At 38.7% G+C, this 21,929-nt stretch overlaps 1 protein-coding gene across 1 annotated transcript; it reads left to right on the forward strand.

The window, feature by feature from the left end:
* Positions 1 to 9,404: 9,404 nt before the first annotated feature.
* LOC103723959 (clathrin adaptor complexes medium subunit family protein) lies at positions 9,405 to 21,301 on the forward strand. Its single transcript, XM_008815062.6, has 12 exons — positions 9,405 to 9,775; positions 10,260 to 10,320; positions 10,588 to 10,627; positions 12,300 to 12,523; positions 13,082 to 13,324; positions 14,707 to 14,878; positions 15,852 to 16,153; positions 17,666 to 17,852; positions 17,935 to 18,088; positions 19,458 to 19,520; positions 19,634 to 19,730; positions 20,971 to 21,301. Exons 2-12 carry the CDS (start codon positions 10,318 to 10,320, stop codon positions 21,058 to 21,060), a joined length of 1,575 nt encoding a protein of 524 aa, XP_008813284.3. The 5' UTR covers positions 9,405 to 9,775; positions 10,260 to 10,317; the 3' UTR covers positions 21,061 to 21,301.
* Positions 21,302 to 21,929: the final 628 nt, after the last annotated feature.

Genomic DNA, 21,929 nt, shown 5'->3' on the forward strand with positions numbered 1-21,929 from the left:
GCCAGATGATGACATTACTCTCTACGTTCTCAATGGTCTTGGTCCTGAATACCGAGACATTGCCGCTCCCATTCGAGCCCGGGAGACATCTTTATCCTTTGAGGAACTTCATGACCTCCTTGTCAGCCATGAAGCCTATTTGAAACGGCTTGAGGCATCCTCTCCAGCACTGGTGGCTACTGCAAATTCCTCTCAGCGCAGGCAGTTTTTCGGTTCGCGTTCCTTCAAGCGATCATTCAATAACTCTCGTACCAATCCAGATCACAAAGGTGACTCAAAACAACGATACTCCAAGCAGCGGTATGCTCCTAAATGTCAGATCTGTGATCGTGTTGGCCACATTGCCAAGCATTGCCCCCAGCTACCCTCTTCCGCGCCCATGGCAAATTGTGCTTCTGCCTCACATCCGCCTGACAAGCGTTGGCTCATTGATTCAGCAGCTTCCCACAACATCACCGGCAAGCTTTCTAATCTTCATCTACATTCCGAATATGACGGCACTGATGAAGTAGTTATTGGTGATGGTTCAGGTTTGCCTGTCACACACGTTGGTTCGTTGACTCTTCCCCTTTCTACTCGTCTGTTTCATCTTAATGATACCCTTTGTGTTCCTGATCTTCAGAAAAATCTCATCTCGGTTCATCAGTTCACCAAGCACAATGATGTTTTCATTGAATTTCATCCCTCTTTTTTTCTTGTCAAGGATCGGAGGACGGGGAAGCTTCTTCTGCAAGGACCATGTGACAATGGTGTGTACCCTCTTCCAGACTCGTGTGAGCGTCAGCCGTCTCCTTTGAAAACTGCATTCGTTCATGAACGGATTTCCTTGGCTGGCTGGCACGGTCGTCTCGGACATCCCTCTCCCAAAGTTGTTTCGCGTCTAGTTCGTTCCTTCTTGCTTCCTATTAACAGTTCAGTGTCCTGCTCCAACCTTTGTAATGCTTGTGCTATCAATAAAGCTCACAAGTTGCCCTTTCACTCATATGGTATGACTAGTACTGCTCCCTTTGAGCTTCTCTACACTGATGTTTGGGGTCCGTCTCCCATTGTCAGCTTCACTGGTCACCGGTATTACATTATATTCATTGATTACTTTACAAAATACATGTGGTTCTTCCCCCTTAAACAAAAATCTGACGTCCAAACATTATTTCGTCAATTTCACCGTATGGTAACCACGCGTTTCAATACAAAAATTCGGAGCTTATACTCTGACAATGGTGGAGAGTTTGTTGCCTTGCAATCCTATCTCTCTCGGCATGGCATCAGCCATTACACTTCAGCTCCTCACACTCCTCAACAAAACGGTGTTTCCGAACGTCGTCATCGTCATGTGGTTGAAACAGGCCTCACTCTCCTCACTCATGCTTCTCTTCCACGAGAGTTCTGGTCCTATGCCTTCGCCACTGCCACTTATCTCATCAACCGAATGCCCACCCCAGTTCTAAATTATAAGTCTCCTCTGGAGGCTCTGTTTGGTCTGCCACCTAACTATCTGAAGCTTCGAACCTTTGGCTGCCTCTGCTATCCGTGGCTTCGACCTTATAATACTCACAAGTTACAGCCCAAATCCCTTGCATGTCTATTTGTTGGCTACTCCACTAGTCAGAGCGCTTACCTCTGTCTTCATCTTCCCACCAAACGTCTCTATGTCTCTCGCCATGTTCAATTTGACGAGGCTGTATTCCCTTACAAAGAGTCTGTTTTCAATTCTTCACTTCGGCCGTCTCCGGTTCGGATGTCTTCCACTGATGCCTCACCTGTCATTAATATACCAATGGGGGTCTCACCACTGTCGACATGTTCTTCTACTGATGCTTCCTCGTCACCTTCGACTGCGTCTACTGCACCGCCTTCTTCTCCTCTGCCAACTTCACTCGCCTCCTCCACTGAACGGTCTGCTGCTCCTCCTGATGACCAGCTTCAGGATCCTCCACCGGCCCGTCCACATCCCATGATCACTCGCTCCATGAACAACATTTACTGTCCAAAGCGGTTGTTTGTTGCCACTAAATATCCGCTACCTGAACCCATCGAACCAACCTGTGTCAGCCAGGCTCTCAAAGATTATCGCTGGCGCACTGCAATGTCTGAAGAAATCACAGCTCTTCTCAAGCATGGCACCTGGGATCTTGTTCCTCCCAGTGCTGAGCAGAATATTGTGGGAAACAAATGGGTGTTTCGGGTAAAACGAAATTCAAATGGCTCCATCAGTCGGTTCAAAGCTCGCCTCGTCGCCAAAGGTTTTCATCAGCGTCCTGGGGTTGACTACGCTGAAACCTTCAGCCCTGTTGTCAAATCTGCCACCATTCGCCTTATTCTCTCAATTGCTGTCATGAAGGGATGGTGCCTTCGACAATTGGACATGAACAATGCCTTTCTTCATGGTGATCTTGCTGAGTCTGTGTTCATGAGACAACCACCTGGGTTTGAGGATTCCTCTAAACCTCATTTCGTCTGCCAGTTGAAGAAGAGTATCTATGGCCTCAAGCAAGCGCCCCGCTCCTGGTATCGTTCTCTTCGGGACGCTCTGCTCAGTTATGGTTTTCACACTTCCCGCACTGATACATCTCTCTTTATTCATCTTTCAAATGATTCTACATGTTACTGCCTGGTATACGATGATGATATTATTATCACCGGCAGTAATTCTTCTATTGTTTCTGACATTATCTCTCGGTTGAGTGCCCGGTTCTCCATTAAAGACTTGGGTGATCTTCACTACTTCTTGGGTATCGAGGTCATTCCAACCACTCAGGGCCTTTTTCTTTCCCAGCACAAATATGTGCGTGATCTTCTGGCTCGGGCTAACATGGATGGAGCAAAGGCAGTCCAAACTCCTCTTTCCACCAGCACCTCCCTCGTTCTTAGTGATGGTTCTCCTCCTGCTGATTGTACGGCATATCGCAAGATCGTCGGTAGTCTTCAGTATCTCGGTCTCACTCGGCCAGATATTGTCTTTGCTGTTTATCGTCTGTCCCAATTCATGCATCGGCCAACTACTACTCACTGGGCTGCTGCCAAGCGATTGCTTCGATACCTGAAGCATACCATCTTTGATGGGATTCATCTCCGGAAAAACAGTGCTCTGGAACTTCAGACCTATACCGATGCTGACTGGGCTGGGGATCATGATTCCAGGATCTCTACTACAGCTTTCATTACCTTCCTTGGTCAGAATCCAATTTCCTGGACTGCTCGCAAACAACGAGCCGTCTCTCGCTCGTCCACTGAAGCAGAATTCCGAGCATTGGTTGCTACAACCTCGGAAACAGTTTGGCTGCACTCTCTTATCTCTAAGCTTGGTCTCATGCTTATACATGCTCCACGACTTCTCTGTGATAATATCGGAGCCCATCACTTTAGTCTCAATCCAGTTCAGCACTCCCGCATGAAGCATATTGAGATCGATCTGCTCTTTGTCCGGGATCTGGTACAGAAAGGTAAGATCAGACTTCATCATATCCATACTACTGATCAGCTCGTTGATCTATTGACCAAACCCCTGGCTCGTCATCGTTTCCGGCTGCTCAAATCCAAGATTGGTCTTGCTGATGGCACGTCCATCTTGCGGGGGCGTATAGAGCCAGTAACACCAGCACCTCCGCCTTGAGCTACGTATCCACAACTTCCCAACAGTCTGCAGATATGATACGAACCAACTCAGTTGTTATGAGTTGTTGTAACTGAGAATAATATTGTAACTGATCCTCAGCTGTATCTGTGTATATATATCTATCATGTAATCACTGACTATGTGGAAAACCTTTTAGAAAACTGTTACTCATATCTTTACAGTTGTAACATGCTGAGCTTTGGTATCTCGGTAATATTTCTTGATAACGATACTAAGTAGACTAAAACAAGCTACTTGAATGGTGTAGGAGTTGCTTCTAGCCTAAGAAGCTGTTTTGAAGCACGTAACTTGGAGTTGTCGGCTGGAGCCCAATGTCGAGGAAAGCGTTGAGAAGTCCCAGCACCGCACGCGGTTAAATTCCAACCCATTTAAAAGGCGTGTCGCACTGTAGAGACTTACCATGAAAATCCGAAAGAGTTTTCTCGATTTTGTCGTGATCTCTTATTCTCGATTAGATTGCCGAATCCATTGTGATCTTCCGTAGAGGAAGAGCTGCCGGTGTTTGGGCCCCCGTTCGGCAGTCTCGTGACGTGCGTGGGACTAGACCTAAAACAATGTGGGGCTCATGTTGATGTCGAGTTTGGCTTGACCCAATCACTTCTTTGTTCTTCCAAGCCAGAGGTCTTGATGCCTTGGCCTTTTCCGCTGGGGAGGACTGAGGAGAGACATTGGATCTCGATAGAACCATGTCTTTGATCCAAGGATGCGTCCACCACTATTGTACATAGAGATGTTTTGCATGTGGCAATGTAAAGGAGGAGAAATTACATCCTACGTGACTGTGTATCATATGTCCGTGCTTGTTGCCAGTTGTTGCTGCTAGGAATCGGCCTAGCAAGTGAAGTGTTGGTACTGGAGGACTCGGCGATCAACTGTTTGGATCGTGCTAGGTTGCGACTCAAGGTAGGAGGTAGGTGCCGGGATTCTGGTCCGCGACTGTGCTCTAATCTAAAATAGCGAATACGAAGAAATCCTGTTGCTAGGGTGTGTTTGGTGGGGATCTTCCAATAGCTATGTTAGGACGATACTCAGAGAATAGAAGGAGGTTTTCAACAGTAGTATATCAGAGCCTCTGAGCACTTATCTGAAAGGTGTTTCAGAGAGTTGGTTGTATTGGCGAAGGTGAGAACCTAATGTCGTGGAGCTCAGGCATGCGGATCGGCCATAATTGCCACGTCTCCACACATTCCGAATATCAAGCGTGGACGTTTTGCACATGATTTACGTCTTTGGTACGTGTGATTTAAGGGATCGTGTGGAATTTCGGCTGGGATGTCACCAGCCATAAAGAGCTTTTGAAATTCAAACTTGGCTACATGCTTTCAGGCATACTAAGTAGCTGGCCTTGACTGGTGGTATGCCGGCTCCATGGTGAGCTTTGGTTGAACGACCCCTCGCATAAGCTATAGTCAGTTTTGATATATATCACCGATCATAGCCACTTGTTTCTTTAATGATACACTGAGATGACGGGCCTCATAGAAACTGAGCCACCATGATTCATGGACATGGTCATATTCTGCATGCTACATAGGATATAATTTCTTGTAAATAAAAGTGGTGCCATGATAAACCATCCTTTTTTGTTTTGATGAATTAGTGGTCATTAGAAGATTGTAACATTTTAATTATAGGTACAATATCTGGACTGAGCTGCCCACTTTCATGGTGATCACCTGATGTGTGGCAGAAGACATGGAAAGGACAACTGCCGAAGGCCTTGCTATGTTGGTTACTCAGTAGGCGGCCGGATTCGTGTGAAGGCAGCGAAGGCCCATGTATTGAAACGCGAGTTTGGCAAAGAACGTAGCCATCTTTTTCCGGTCACCATAACCGGACCGATTACAGGGAAAACAGGTTCGATAAGCCATGAGATGTCATACGCGCATGTTTCTTGGATCCTGCGAATGGGGACTTGGAGTGGTACAAGGAATGAAGCTTGCAAATTTAGTGACTTCTAACGTCACATGAATTTAGGTGTACCAGTGGAGCTTCATTAATATATTTTTCAGATGGTTGTAAAATGTTTTTATTTCTTTTAAAAAACTATACGGGCATCCTTCTAAATTGAGATGAAAAATATTTCTATCAGAAATTTTTAAACTTTTCTATCAGACAAATATAACTTATTTCTTTTTGTTATAATATTGCCGAGCAGCCCATCTGTGATAGAGAAGTTAGATTTTTAATTTCTATTGCGTTCTTCTTCATTAAAGACACATACACATATATATTGGTACATCGGCGAACCATACATAATGAGTGTGAGTATAGCCTATAAAATTAGAAAGAAGTAGAAAATATAAAAAAGACGGAATAGAGTCGTGTCTTTCTCGGATAACACCTAACACCTCTATCTTTAAGAAGGATCCACTCGAGATATTAATTTCACCTTTCTTGATGATCATTTGCTTGTCCTGAGCTCATCAATGCAGGATCGGTAAACGACATTGACATAGTGGATGGGGAGGGGTGGGGAGCGATTTTGTTGATTCGAGAGGTTAGGGTTCAAAAGAGGGCGAGGAGGGAGGTGAGGATCCCACTGGTGAACGGAGGAGGAGGAGGGCTTGGGCTTGGATGCGGCAGCAAGATAAGGCGTGCTACGACTAAGAGTGCGGGTTTGGGGTTGGGTGGAGGAGGAGGGGGCGATGGAGGTTTGGTGGATGGGGATAGGGTGAGAGGCAAAGGGTTGAGGGGAGAGGTGAGTGGCAATGGCAAGGAGGCGAGCATGGGGTCATCATGGCTGCGAAAAGGAGGCGACTTTCGAACTCATTGAGATTGCATGGCGAACGGCAGTCACTGGCTTCGGCCAAGAGTGTGTCGATGTTCTACATTCTCATCCATCAACTTTTGTCAAGGAGAGTGTCGTCCGACTTGGGCTCCACCCCCGAATTGCCAAGTTCAGAACATTACCTATATGGAACTCAAGGATAAGATTGCTTGCTAGATTAAAGCCCTCAACTTGATCTTTCGCATTCGCATCCCTGGGGAGTGTTGTCTCATTGGTCTTCATGATCGATTGTTCACCGGCCTCTTTGACCCAATCTTCATCGCCCTCCATGGCCGGATCTTCACCGGAGCTATGAGAGAAAAGAATATGGGTCGAGTTTCATTTCATTGTATGTTAAAATAATTTTTATATAATTTTACTTTTTAAGATATAATTATCATAATGTTAGATGTAATATTAGCAAATCATGGGACTTGTTGGTAAGTATGTAATTATATCTCCAAAACTATAGCCAGCTAATTTAGTGGGAAGGGCATTAAAGAAATAGGAGCTCTGTTTTGTTATCATGTGATGATCATGTAATAATGATTTTTAATGGAGATAGATGATTGAGTTATATTGTAATGAATAAATAAGTTATAGTGTCTCATTGAAAAAAAAAAAAATGGAGCTCAAACTGAAAGGTGTGTCTATGTAATAATAAAGAAAAGACTTCGACAAACTTTATAATTATATTTAGAAAAAAGTAGAAAAATTGGCGAAAGTAGGGTCTAAGTTTCTTTTTCTTTCATCGATAAATCCTAATTGAGATATATAGCCTCCATTTGTGCCAACGAGGTCCGTTCTTGTATAGTGTATAATTTCGATTGGATTCTTCTTCTAGTTAAAAGAGGACATAACTTTTTAAAAATATATATGACTAGCAAAATAATTATGAAAAAGCTAAAATTCTAGAAGATATAGATCTCAATTTTTACATCGACTTTACTTATAGATGCTTGTCTAATTTTTTCCAGATCGGAAGATACATATCCAATCAAATTCCTCCCAGAAAAGAAAAATTTTATTTTGATGACCCATTTTGAGGTTTAAATGATGAAATTTGGTCTGTTCGGTGTGCTACACTCTTTATGTGCTAGAGCTACTTTGTAGAGCGTAAAAAGTTAGTTGGTTTAATAAAAAGCATCTCAACTGGATGCAGTAAGGGCGAGTTATGACTTCTAAAAGTTTGACATATAATTTAGCTTTCTAATATGACAGATCTCGCTCTTGGACTTTGTCCAGTCCTTGCTATAGTGGCCAAAATAATTCGCATTAAATTTGGTGATCCTCCTAAATTATTTAGCAATATTGCTTCTTCTTCTTTTTTTTTCTTAACTTCCATTATTGAGGAATATCTTTACATAATTTTGTACATAAAAAGTAATTAGTTTTTATACATTTGTTATTTAATAATCATATAAATAGAATTATTTTTTCTTGAGCTTCATGGGTTAAGATATTAGTATGAGCGTGTTTTTTGATCTGGGATTTTGTTTACCTTTTGATCTTGTAACCCTATTTATTAGCATATTTGGTTAAAATTATGTTTGTTGGACTCCTTAAATTCAAATTTGTTTGGGTTTAGATTGAGTTTAAATGTAACCCCATCCATGAATTCATTAAATGAAAATAAGGAAAGAACGTGAATTTTATTCTTTAGAGGATAGGCTGATTAGATTCAAAAGATATGCAATAATCTTGCAATAGAAAAAGCCAAAAGCCAGTATTTCTGGATTTTTTTTGTTTTTTTTTAATAAGGCGGGTTAAATTTTATTTCACCTCTTGTCTCTTGATACTGCATTCCTTGTAACGCCTTGCATTAGAGGCCACAGTAGGTTTGTTAGAACCAAAAAAAAGAAGAAAAAGAAAAAGAAAAAAACTCAACCCATTTATAGTCAAGTTATTTTAAGTGGATCCCAGGGATATCAATAGACATGGGTCAAGACATGGCATATGCAACATAACGAAAATACCTTATTTTCAGGGAAATCTAATTTTGGCTTCACTTATTTGCTGCATATCTCAAATAATGGAAGTGAAATATGGTCAAGATGAGGGGATCTATGGTTCATGGATTGAAATGAGAGAGAAATAAAGGCTTCACTTGATTACACAACATTCTCAATCATCCAAATTAACAAAATTTTGATCAGACCCACCTTGCACCTAACTTGGAGAAATTTGAACCAAGTTAGTTCTTCAAATGAACGAGATAGACCCCCTTTTTTTTGGCTTTTCCATGAATTGGTTATTAAAGAATTTACAGAGCATTATTAATGCCTTTTTTGATTGTCCATGATACCAGCAAATTAGCTGTTTTAAAACGAGCAATGGCTTAGAATAACTGGTGCATACTCCTATTCAACATGATAAGATTCATAAAATTCAATTTTACACTAAGCAACTATAAGTAACTCAAAATGCGAACTCTCCAAGATTGGACCTACGCGTCTCCACCTTTTGTTTTTTATCTCTAGTTTAAAATTTGCCATCTCGGTACCGACCCCATACTGGTGCCACGCTAGCACAGTGTTGGTCCACTATGGTACAAATTTTTTTTTAACATACCGAGTATCTATACGCCACTTGTACGGGATACTAGTACTGAACCGATATGATACAGTATGCTCCGTACCGTCCAGTTCAGGCTGGTACAATATGGTATACCCAATACCGTCCGGTTCAGGCTGATACGACATACCATGCTCCAACCGGCCTCTCCGCATGCATACTCTTAAACCGCTTTTTTTCTATTTGCTCTTTTTTTTGCCGAGTCATTCCTTCTTCAGTTCTATTTATTAAGCACTAGTTTGAGTAACGCTCTTGATCTACATGAACAAAGGGGTTTGTGTGGTTCACGAATCACGAGGAATTGAAACTCCATGTCCGGATCATTGCAATCCAACTAGGCCAGCTCATAGATCATATCCAATGAGCCCAATAACGAAACGAACTCTCCCTCTGATACAATTCCAAGCCCAAGCGAAATGGGCTGCGTTTTGGGGTTCGGTGAGGCCACCTTTTGTTTAACTACAAGAGAAACGCGTAAGGCACCGGAAGTGACCGTCCGTTCGAAATCAGACGGATTTGAGCCAGCCATGCCCGTTACTGGAGCCCCACTCGATCTTGCGGTTCTTGCTGTGAAAGCGTTACATTGAGATTCGTGAAACGCCTCAGCGGCACCCAGAAAGGCCCGCTCCCTTCACCCTTTAACTCGCTCTCCCCTCCGGTCCCAAGAATCCCAGATCCCGGACTCGACCTCCTCGGGCGACGTCTCTCCCTCCCAGAGTTGTCTCCTCCGCGTTCGCCTGCCCTCGACTCCTCTCTCGGTTCTTTGTGAGAGATCTCTAGATCCAAGATCTCAGGCAAGATCTCTTCTCTCCGCCTTCTTGATCTTGAATATCTTCGGATCTTTGTGTTGGTCTTAAATTTGAGCATTAGATCCTTAGGGTTTTTTTGAAATCGTGCTTTCGTTTGCAAGGATGTCGTCTCGGATTTTGTTACAGTCGGATCTGGAATCACACCGGATCACATCGCTGAATCGATTACCCTAAGTTTGAGATTCATATGGGATAAAACAAGAATAGATCTGAATTGTTGGCATTCTCTCAGATCTAAAGCATCGTTTCTAGAACTGTTTAGAATGAGAAAATCGTACCTCTGTCAGCTCTGATAGGAGTGTAAATTCTCTTTTTTATATAGAATCTGGTGGAAGTTGTGTTCTGATTTTGTCTTTCTTTTGTTGTCTGCTTGAGATGTGTCGAAACTTTTTGTTTGACCTGCTTGAATTTTATCGCTGATCCATAAAATTTCGTGTATTTTGACGTTACTTAATTGCCTTGATTCTAGGTGCTTCATTTGCTGAGACCTACAATTGCATATTGTTCGTGGTGTTCATTCATCCAAAATGGTATGCATTAACGCCCTAGTTTCTCACTTTCTTCCATTTTTGGGGTGCTGAATGGTTAAAACTATATGACTAGTGTTGTATTTGTTGTTTTCATTTGAGTTTCTGGATTACAAACGGCATTGTTGGTTGAAGTTGGCTCATTAAGTTGTCCTTTTGGGATTAAGCCTACTACAACCTTCAAAAATCTACTCTCTCCCTAAAATTTAATGTGCAGAAATAAGCAACCAATAATTTCTGTGCTGAGAACCTTTTTTCTCTGGTGAACAGGTGGTTCTTGCAGCATCTGTCGTAACTAAGTCTGGAAAAGGTGAGCTTGATATTGCTTGAATTTGTGGTTGAATGTTATTCTGCTTTGACTTTGGTATCTCCCATTATTTTACTTGAATCTATTTACTCTGATAAATAGTGTGAGACCAGCTCTAGAACTCGATTATCAAATTAAAAAAAGATAGTTAACAAGGTTGGTGCATTTGTCTACACAATAACAAATTGAATGGATTAAGAGATATTATGAGAAAGTGTATCCAAGATAAACCAGCAGATGCTAAAAAAAATAATTCTTGAGAGACCTGAATGTATGCGCATATTTAATGGTCACTTCCATGTCTGGATGTCTTTGGTTTTTTCATCATCTTTCTACTAGATAAATGCTGAAGAAACTAGAAACAAAAATGTTTACCTTATATTACATAATATTTGCCAATGATGATAGACTCCAATAAGGATTTTTGGGTATGAAGCATGGTCTGCCGTACCGGTCCGTACCGGCCGGTACAGGCCGGTACGTACTGGTCCGGCCTGAGACCGGTACCGGATCAGCGTGGAATCCGGTACCGGTAGTTTATTGTTGAAGGACGGGTACGGGACTGGTTCGGATCGGTACAGGACCAGTTCGCCACCGGTACGGAACCGGTACGCCACTGGTTCGTACCGGTTCGGGCCGCCATCGGTACGCCGACCGGTGCCGGTACAGCGGACCTTACTATGAAGATTATTTAGGTTGGTGCATTTGTCTACACAATAACAAATTGAATGGATTAAGAGATATTATGAGAAAGTGTATCCAAGATAAACTAGCAGATGCTAAAAAAAAATAATTCTTGAGAGACCTGAATGTATGCGCATATTTAATGGTCACTTCCATGTCTGGATGTCTTTGGTTTTTTCATCATCTTTCTACTAGATAAATGCTGAAGAAACTAGAAACAAAAATGTTTACCTTATATTACATAATATTTGCCAATGATGATAGACTCCAATAAGGATTTTTGGGTATGAAAATTATTTAGGTTAGGTTGATTTACTTACCCTTTCTTAGTATTTGTCATATACTTGTGGCTATTTTTGGAGAACATTATCATTGAATTGATTTTCACATATGCATTTTCTTTTTGAGATGGAATCCACGATTGTAGATCTTGGCGGGATGGTGGGAGGGCATCCCGACCATCCATTCCTATGAGAAAATAGGAACCAAGAATCGGGTGGGACTCTGAAACCCATCCTCGTGTGAAAGAAGAAGAAAGGGCCAAAAAAAATCAAGAATGAAGAAGAAGAACAATGAAAGAAAGAAAGGAAAGCAGAAGGAAAGAAAGGAGGGAAAGAAGGAAGGAAGGAAAGAAGAAGAATAAAAAGAAAAAAAAAAAGAAAGGAAGGGGAATGAAAAAGAAAGGAAGGAAAGAAGAAGGGAAAGAAAGAAGAAAAAGAATAAATAGAGGGAAAAAGAAGGAGAGAGAGATAGAGGTTACCTACTCGAATGCTTGACTATGAAGGCTGCTGGGATAGGGCAGGACGGTGGGGCATCCCTTTCCATGGAGAAACCATGCTCCTGTCCCACGGGATTTAAAAACATTGATTGGATCTGCTCTCACTTTTGATATTATACATGATTAGCTTCTCTTGCTATTATTTTTTCCTAAATCACATTTGCTTAGTACCATCCCATCATATGACTTATTTCTTTTAACACTTAATTGCAGCACTTGTGTCAAGGCAATTTGTGGATATGTCCCGAATAAGAATAGAAGGACTACTTGCAGCATTTCCTAAGTTGGTGGGAACAGGAAAACAACATACTTACGTTGAAACTGAGAATGTGCGCTATGTTTACCAACCAATTGAAGCTCTTTATCTGCTACTTGTTACAAACAAACAAAGTAACATTCTTGAAGACCTGGAGACTCTGAGACTACTATCCAAGCTCGTATCCTTTAAGATATTGGATCATCATACATTAGCGCAATGATTGATTGGTAGCAGTTCATATCATGCTATCTCATGCTTGATACCTTAGGGGCTACTTTGGAACCATACCAATTTCCTAATTGCAGATTATCTTTCATAACTTGATCATTTTCATGGGCATGTAAACTGGTTTTTGAATGTTAACCTGAGTTCTTTATCAATGTTGGTGACAATACTTGCCTGTGAACTTTATATTGGAAGACTCTTGGTGGCAGACATGGCTTGGTTTTCTGGATTCATGCATTTCTCATGCGCAGAAGTCAAATTTGATTGTAACAGGGTATTATTTTCAGAAATTATATAAAAGTGAATAACCCTATAATAAGTGCATGAATTGGTGACTAAATGTTGCCTAAAATGTCTGATAGGCTAATGGTTGTTGATTATGGTCATGAATTTTACCTTTTCTGTCTGTGCACCTCGACAAAGTTCACCACTGCTTGTTGAAAGTTTCAGCATATCTCATACATATTTATTGTTATAAATTTAAATGTTGATTACCTTAAGCAGTTATAAGGTACCTGAATATTCACCTTCCTTAGATGAGGAGGGTATTTGCAAGATGGCTTTTGAGCTGATATTTGCTTTTGACGAAGCCATCTCTCTGGGGCATAAGGAAAATGTGACTGTAGCACAGGTTAAACAATACTGTGAGATGGAGAGTCATGAAGAGAGATTGCATAAGCTGGTCTTGCAGAGCAAAATCAACGAAACCAAGGATGTTATGAAGCGAAGAGCTAGTGAGATTGACAAAAGCAAGGTATAAATATTTGCTTCTTTTCTCAATTTTAATTAGCAAAAGTACTTCAGTGTGTGAAATAAAATTATGGGCAAAAGATAATGGCTGCTAGCTCAAGATTCATAATGGTGGAATTCTGCTTTTAAGGCATATATAAGAGAATGTTTTAGTTGCTCAACCTGTATTTTATTGTATAGTATTCCTGATAAATATCAACTGAATGAGATGATAACAAATGTGCAAGGATGTTCTTGATTCCTTTATATACCTAAATTGCTTATTCAGCTATAAAATTGTACTAGTGGATTTACTTGGTTTGATTTTTTTTTTTTTTGGTCTTTATCATGATCTCCAAAACTTTTATTTTTGGATTATGGGGATGATTGTCTGCATAAATTGTAATTGGCATTCTATATGTATAAAATCGAATCCTTGTGTCACCACTTTGATTATCGTCATTCCTCACAGCTGTTCATACATCATAACTATGATTTCAATTATTTCTTTACTTGGAAAATTTATGACTATAATTCACCAAGATGAGTTCTAACTTATGTTCTGACACTCGACGTTGATAATTATTGAAGTACTATAGACTTTTATGATGTTACTTTTGGTCTGAGCTCCAATAAGGATAGCATCAGATTCATCTACATAGATATTAGCCAGCAAAGGAGCAGTTTATGTTCCATTTAGTTAATCCTTGTGTCACCTTTATGATTATTCTCTTAGTTGTTCATAAGTCAGAACAATGATTTTTTAGTTATTTTATTTGTCGGAAAATTTATGAGTACAGTGGGCCAGGATGAGCTCTGAGATATATGTTTCAACACTCTTGAAATAGATAATTATCAAATTACTGTAGAGACTTTTATGTAACTCTAGGTTAGAATTCCAATGAGGACAGTGTCAGATTCATCTATGTAGCTGTTATCCAGCAAAGGAACAGTTTATCTTCCTTTAATTGACAGAATCATAAATGACAAAATATATACTAGTAACTTAAATTGAAGATTGGACCTTCTACTATCTGCTAGAGAACAGCTTCCAAATCTAATATAGAAAGCCAAAGGTTGTATGTTCACATCTCATTGAGGGCAGCTTCCAATTCTAGTTTAGCTATTGGTTATTTCTAGTAAGCTACTGTGCTGCAAGTTTTCTGTATGCAGTTGTCACTCTTGACTTTTCATCAAACTAATAGGATCGAGGGTATGATAGAAAAGAACACAAAAAACATGATATACATTCACTTTATTATGTATGATGCCATTTGTCTATGTATAACTGGAACTTTAACAGTTTTCATGAATGTCTTTCTTTCACTTCCATATTTTGTTGGCAACATTGACTTAAATTTGCATTTTAAATATTTTTTATGTTTTCTTATGTACATTAATTTGCAGATTGAAAAGAACAGAGGTGACAGAGGAGGGTTTATGTCATCCATGTCTGGTCCACGGAAACTTGATAGTGGCTTTAGCGATATTAGTATCTCGAGTAGTGGAACTGGTTTTGGAAGTGGTTCTGGATTTGGATTGAGCACTGATGTGGATTCCTTCTCTAGCAAGCCCAAAGGTTTATAATAATGCCCCCAAGTTTCATATGAATATTGTTAGCATGCTTTACAATAACATATAATATTCAAGCTTTTCATTCAAAGGTGGCTAGTTCGAACTATTTTAATTCTAACTTTTAGGAAATCGTTGATTTTTTTCTTCTAAGATATCACCTAGACCAAATATTCTGGAATGATGTATTTTTGTTATTTGTGAGAAGAAGTACTTGGTTTTTTTCCTTTTTGTATATTTCTTAGTTTTCTATTTGTCGATTCTCTTGGCTTTTGATAATTATTGTTAAGATTATTTCAATATATAAATCTTTCCTCCAGGAGCGGAAAGCATTCAACATTGATGAGTATCCTGAATTTATATTAGAAATGTTAAACCCAAGATAACTTTGTGGGGAAATGATTTATTTCTGGAAATTGAGAAAAAGATCATGGGTTTCATGCTTCTGTAGTGCTTAAGCTTATTAGTGTTAATGTGTCTATGCTTGAGTTAATGCAAAATTATCTCAATGTATGGAATAAAGTTTCCATAATTTGAATACCATCTTATTCGCACATGGCCTATTATATAATATATTCAAATTTTGCAGATTAATTTTAACATGTCAATGGCTTGATAAACCTACTGAAACCTGTACATTACTGCAAACAATTCCTGAAAACTCTTCTGCAGAACTTCACACAGCATATATTGAAGATTTTTTCTTTTATTGTTATTATGAAATTGCTGCCTCCCTATTAAATGCGATCATATACAACTACCATCCGTGTCTTTATTAGTTGCTGTCGACATTGTTCAGATTTATAGCATGAATTATCTTGCCAGATGGTAATGATACTCTGTTTTACAAAGTAAAAATCTATGCTGACTGGGAAATGTATCCAGTTTGTTAACTGATGATGTTAGTGTTTGTTAAATTTTTGACTGTTTGTTTGTTTTGAGGCCATTTCTTTTTCTGAAGACTCAATTGGGATCTCCAGGTCGTCCTCCTGCATCTGCTACTGCTCCTCCAAAAGGCCTTGGCATGCAGTTAGGCAAAACGCAACGTACAAATCAATTTTTAGAATCACTAAAAGCTGAAGGAGAAGTCATTCTTGAGGATGTGCAACCAAGTGCTGTGCAGTCAAAGGCTCCTCTTCCACCAACTGATCCCATTACGTTGACAATTGAAGAGAGGCTCAATGTAATGATTAAGAGGGATGGGGGGGTTAGTAACTTTGATGTTCAAGGCACCTTGTCTCTCCAAATTCTTAACCAAGAAGATGGGTTTATTCAATTTCAGGTTCTCTCTCTCTCTCTCTCTCTCTCTCTCTCCCCGCACATCTGTTTGCATGCACGTGCAAGAGGTCATTTTTTGATTGGATTTCATATACTAATGACTTCATGTTTGAATTCTTCCACTTTTCTCGTCAGTCTTTCCTTCCTTTTGATCCCCTAATTCTTCTTCTCTTTTCTCAAATCTGATTTGAAGGAAAAAATGGTCACGAGAATCAAGTGCATTTGTCCCAAGTGCAATAAGGAACACCAACCTATTTTGTGTTGTTACTTATTACCAACAGAAATTCACCATTTTCCAAGAAGTTGTATTGTTGGCTTTTTGATTATGTATTGGATTTTATTAGATTATCAAAGATTTCATAAATAAGTATAGACTTCTTGCTTACCATGAGATAACCAAAAACTAATGTTAATCAAATTTATGGGTAATTTAATTAATTGTAAAGATAGTGATTCAGGAATTGTTTGTTTTTCTTGGTCTTGAGCTTTACTCTTATGTTTAAATGCTTGTCTTTTCTTCTATGATTTCCCCTTTTTAAGGTCTTTCTTGTATTTGTTGCTATCACCATGAGTACCATATGTATCTTACTTCTTCGTTCTTGCAAAATCTGTTTCTTTTTTCATAATCCAATAGAAGTTTCCAAATTGTTGAATGCTAACATTTCCGATAGTGGTTGTCTTGGGGGAACAGATTATCATAAGAACTTTAAGAAGTGATATTACACTTTTAAGGGTTGTAAAGTAAGAGCTAATATAGACATTTTTGACTGGAAAATAATAATTCTAGTGATACATCAAAGGCATGTTATCCATAGACTAAGTAAAAAAGAAGCCTTGTGTCATTGATAGACATGAATTACAAGCCTAATCTTACATATATTGACTTCATGATCTGAATTTTCTAGCAGATTCCCTCCAATATAGCATCTTCTTGGGATCATTTTATGATTAAAAAGTACAATTCTGAACCTATTTACTTGTTATCAGCTTTACAGGTTCCATATTGCCTTTAGTGTTAAGTCAATGTTTTTTGGCATTGTAATGGGAAATATATTTGGTTTTAGTTACGGTGAATATCAAATGTCGGCTGATACATGCTGGACAATTAAAAGATGCAGGAAAATCATTTAGAGCGTAGATTTGTAGTGCTTTCATCTTGGTTCTCAATTTGCAGTTTAAAGGAAGGTTGGTAAGAAAATCTAAACGTTATACAAGACAGGAGGAAACCTCTCTTCACTCTTTTTTTTTTGATGAGTACACTCTCTTTTGGCATTTAAAAAGGTGAGATTAGGAGAGATTGAAGTTGCAAGAATATCAAAGATGGGAAGTATTCTTATGAATTTAAAGTCATGTTTTAATAAATGATTGGTTGTTTGCATATTTATGCCCGTTAAATTTCATGTGTGTGTCTGAAAACTTTGCTCAGTGAAGTAATCTTAATTTGTCTTCATTTGTTCTAAAACGTCTTGATGGTAGAACTGTTAAGAGATCTTTTCTTCTAAAATGTTATTTACAGATTGAGAACCAGGACATACCAGGCCTTAGCTTCAAAACTCATCCGAACATTAACAAAGAGTTATTTAACAGCCAGCATATTATAGGCTTGAAAGATCCAAACAGGCCCTTCCCTACTGGTCAAAATGATGTTGGTCTTATGAAATGGAGAATTCAGGGCATGGATGAGGCCTCTTTGCCGTTAACTGGTGAGTGGTATATTGAACTATCAGTAATTATTTAAACTTGTTATTCTTGGATTTTTTTATTTATTTACTTATTTATCTGCAGTCAACTGCTGGCCCTCAGTTTCTGGAAATGAAACTTTTGTTAACATTGAGTATGAAGCTTCAGAAATGTTTGACTTGCGAAATGTTGTGATATCCATACCTCTTCCTGCACTTCGGGAGCAACCAAGTGTAAGGCAGATTGATGGAGAATGGAGGTAAGCATTCTGAAATTTAGGTACCCCTAACGATGAAAATTGACAGCACTAAGTCTAGATATATATACAAACAGAATCAGAAGGGATTTCAACTTATCAGTAATCTAGATAGCAGTTTTATATGCTTAGGTAACCGGACATCTTAATAAGTTTCTAGCATCTCATATTCTTTATGGTTTCCTTCTCTTTCTAAACTAGGAGTTTTTGTGTGAACTATTAGTATTCCTTTTTATCTGTTGTTCTGAATCGGCATCGATTTCTATATTAATTTTTTCAGGACAGATCACCTGTCATTCGAGTTTTATTTTTATTTTATTTTTAATTTTTTTATAACCCATATTCGTTCACTGGATGTGTTATCCCGTACTTATATTAGAAATTTATCCTCCTTTTAGTCTTGAGTTGCAACTGGCTTTGTTGTATAAGATTCTAGTTAGTGGATAATCTCTGCTACTTACCTTTTGGGGTTTGATTCTTTTCCTTTTTTTTCTTTTTTTTTGGATTAGATAGCATTTTGTAGGTTAGTCTCACAATACCTGATTCATTGGGTGCTCGTAACTGGGTGAGCATGATGAAATTGTTTTTGGGTTTCTAGCTGTATTCACCCACATAGAAAAGTTGGGAGCACCTTAGCTTCTTAGTTCGGTTTAGAAGCAACAGTGTATGACATTCAAAATTTTAGCCTGTGATCACTATTTGTAATGCAGATGGACTGTTTGTGCAGCGAGGTCGATCTCTTATTGAGGTATCCAAGAAGTGGAAACCTCTAACCATCATGAGATAGCAAATAGTACGGCTTTCAATTAAAAAAAGAATAATCCTTGTGGATATCATATTGGGGTCTCTAGGCACAAGTGCGGACAAAATAAAGGAATTTCATATACTCAATAAGAGACAAAATAAAGGGGTCTTTAGGCACCAGTCCTTGAACACCTTTCAAAATGCTGATTTCTAACCATCTTGTATGAACAATCATATCTATTAAAATTATAACTAGGGGAATATATCTATAGTTCAATTGGTGCATAGAATTTGTCAAGCAAAACTTAATTAAGGAATCAATAGACATATTTGGGATAAAAAATATGTCTAAAGAGCGAGGATTTTATGTGAAACTTAATGTACTTGTTACGACAAATAATAGGAGATAAAAGATTAAGCATGAAGTTCTATTGAAAGTGGGGATGAAATAGGAGATGCTAAATTCAGTTCCACACCGTGTCATTATGGTGACATCTTCTCGTGGCCGCATGGCATAAAAGTGGCAATATTGGCTTTATCAGCTCTCTAGTTATAATTAAAAAATTTCTTACAGCTAGATTTATCCATGGTGCGTCAGACAGTTGATTCTTTTAATGTTCGATTTCAGGTATGACCCGAGGGCTTCCACATTGGAGTGGTCTATTCTTCTTATTGATCATTCCAATCGCAGGTATAGCAAGCTTGTGGTTTTCATTTAATGTGTTAAAACAATTTGATTCAATTAACTCAGTTACTCATGAATACTAGACATTGACCAATTAGTTTGCTTTCCATTCTTGGCAGTGGATCAATGGAGTTTGTTGTGCCTCCGGCTGATCCATCAGTATTCTTCCCCATCAACATCAGATTTACTGCTGCAAACACATTTAGTGATGTGAAGGTTAGACACACTACATTTTCTGGATCTTCTGTTATTGTTTATATTGTTTTTACTATGGATTCTTGGAAAATGTATTCTGTTTTGTCCTCGAGCATATAATTTTTGTTTAGAGATGGGTAAGTTATCGCAGAGTCCTGCTTACCCTCAAGAAACTTTTTCAATTGGCGTTGATTTTAAGTTGTGACCTACTTGTGAAGTGTTCCCATACTTCGATAAATCATGTGTAAGAGCTGGTTGTATGATTTTCTTTCCAATTTTTAGTGTATTATATCCAGATTCCAGATCACAAAAGTAAAACCTGTATAGATGGAAGGAAGCTTGTTGGTTAATGTTGAGGACCTTATAGGATTTTTACTGGTGTAAGCTACTAACAGGCAGGCATAACAGCGAATAAAAGGCAAAACTATATATTTAGATTTTCAAATCTACTTTGTGTAAATAAATCAAGTGCTTTTGTTTTCCTATGACACGGATAATGAAACTGTTCATAAGTGGAGAACTGGCCTATGGGAGAGGAAAACCCAAAGTACATTTTAGGTTTTTTGAATTTTTTTTGTTTTCAGTACTTTATAGTATTCATTGAGTAAAAATACTTCATATGCTAATTACTATTTAAATAAAAATCATCCTCATTTATGATAGATATTCAGTTGCAAGGCCAATATGTTAGGGAGTCCCTTAATTTAAATTACATATTTGATTCTGCTGTGCCAAGCGTTTTCCATGTAATCCTTCATGGTTGGGTTCAAGTTTCCTTTCAAATGTTGTGCCGCAATTGCAATCTTTCACCCATCCTCTAGACCGACAAGACCTACATCACAACCTTGAAGAAAACATTTATTATCGGGAAACTTTATTTGCTTGGTCTTCTGATTATCATTTATCAGCTATTTATATGTCTATAGTTATAAGAATATGGCCTAGCTGCTTCATGTATAGGAATCAGATTTAGAAGTGAAAGTTCCTAATGCTCATGGTTTAATGATGATGTATTTGATTGATGTGGCAGACCTAAGACATGAGTACTCAGAAAACTTTGGTCTGTCCATTATATTTTTTGTACTTGTTTGCGTATTGGATTTGCTTAACGCTGAAAAGGTGATCCAGTGTCAAACTATTTGGTAGTTTTTAACATGAGTTGCAAATTTGCTGCGTATTGGATTTGCTTAACGCTGAAAAGGTGATCCCAGTGTCAAACTGTTTGGTAGTTTTTAACATGAGAATTGCAAATTTGCTGCAGGTGATTGGTGTCATGCCACTTAGAAGCAATGCTCCACCAAAGTTTTCACAGAGGATTCAGATGATTACAGACACTTACCAAGTGGTTTGATTTATGATGGAAATAATTTGTGGCATTGAACCTGTCTTTCAAATTGACTTTATCTGTAGTATGATGGAAATGGTTTGTGGCATTGAACTGGTCTTTCAAATTGACTTTATATGTAGGGCCTTTGTTTTATCCCCACTCATCCACGAACCTTGGCAGTGAAACAAGATTTTAAATTTGTGCGCCTAAAGTTTTTTAACTGTTATTTCAAAAGAATAAACGGATTTATTATGCGTTTTTTCAAGTCGGTGGATAATTATCGTGCATTCAGAAAGTACGTGAATGGGTCACCAAAAGAGTTACTGCATGTTGCCTGCAGTCTGGTTTAACTCCTAGTCGATGCTACGTCGCATCCTTCTGTGTTCAACCTTTTTGTGAAATTTTGCAGCATATTTATTTTAGTATTAACAAATCAATATATGAAGCCAGACCTCAAAAAAGACTTTCTTATGGAGAAAAAAAATGCAAAATTACTGGATCATTAACGACGTATAGGAGGAATTTATGCAGGTCCCTTTTGTATATATGAACATAAAGTTATTCCTTACACCCAACAAACTGCAATTATTTCCTTTCATATAAAAGGTTCGATTAGGATAGAATTGGGAGATCAATTGGCTTGGAAACTTGTATTTTTTATTTTTAATGACCAAAAGTTGCTCTGAGATGGGTTGGGTAGAACGCTATGGACATCAAGTGGCAGAATTGGAGTCTTCGAGAAAAGAAAAGAAAAGAAGAAAAAAAAACATTTCCTGCACTGGCAGGTTCAAACTATATGGCGGCATTCCTACCGCCCCATTACAAATCCCAGACATCAAAGAAAAGAAGACATAAAGCACGCTCCAGGTAGGACAAGCATCAGATTTGCAGCC

The sequence above is a fragment of the Phoenix dactylifera genome, chromosome 10 (assembly GCF_051530095.1).
Source record: "Phoenix dactylifera cultivar Ajwa chromosome 10, Ajwa_hap1_PhDact_Kaust_v1.1, whole genome shotgun sequence".
NCBI classification, from domain to species: domain Eukaryota; kingdom Viridiplantae; phylum Streptophyta; class Magnoliopsida; order Arecales; family Arecaceae; genus Phoenix; species Phoenix dactylifera.

Excerpts from the sequence above, each read along its gene's own strand:
- LOC103723959 (XM_008815062.6), top strand. Across the intron at positions 16,154-17,665 it reads ATGGGTTTATTCAATTTCAG|ATTGAGAACCAGGACATACC; the intron begins GTTCTCTCTCTC and ends TGTTATTTACAG. Across the intron at positions 19,731-20,970 it reads ACACATTTAGTGATGTGAAG|GTGATTGGTGTCATGCCACT; the intron begins GTTAGACACACT and ends AATTTGCTGCAG.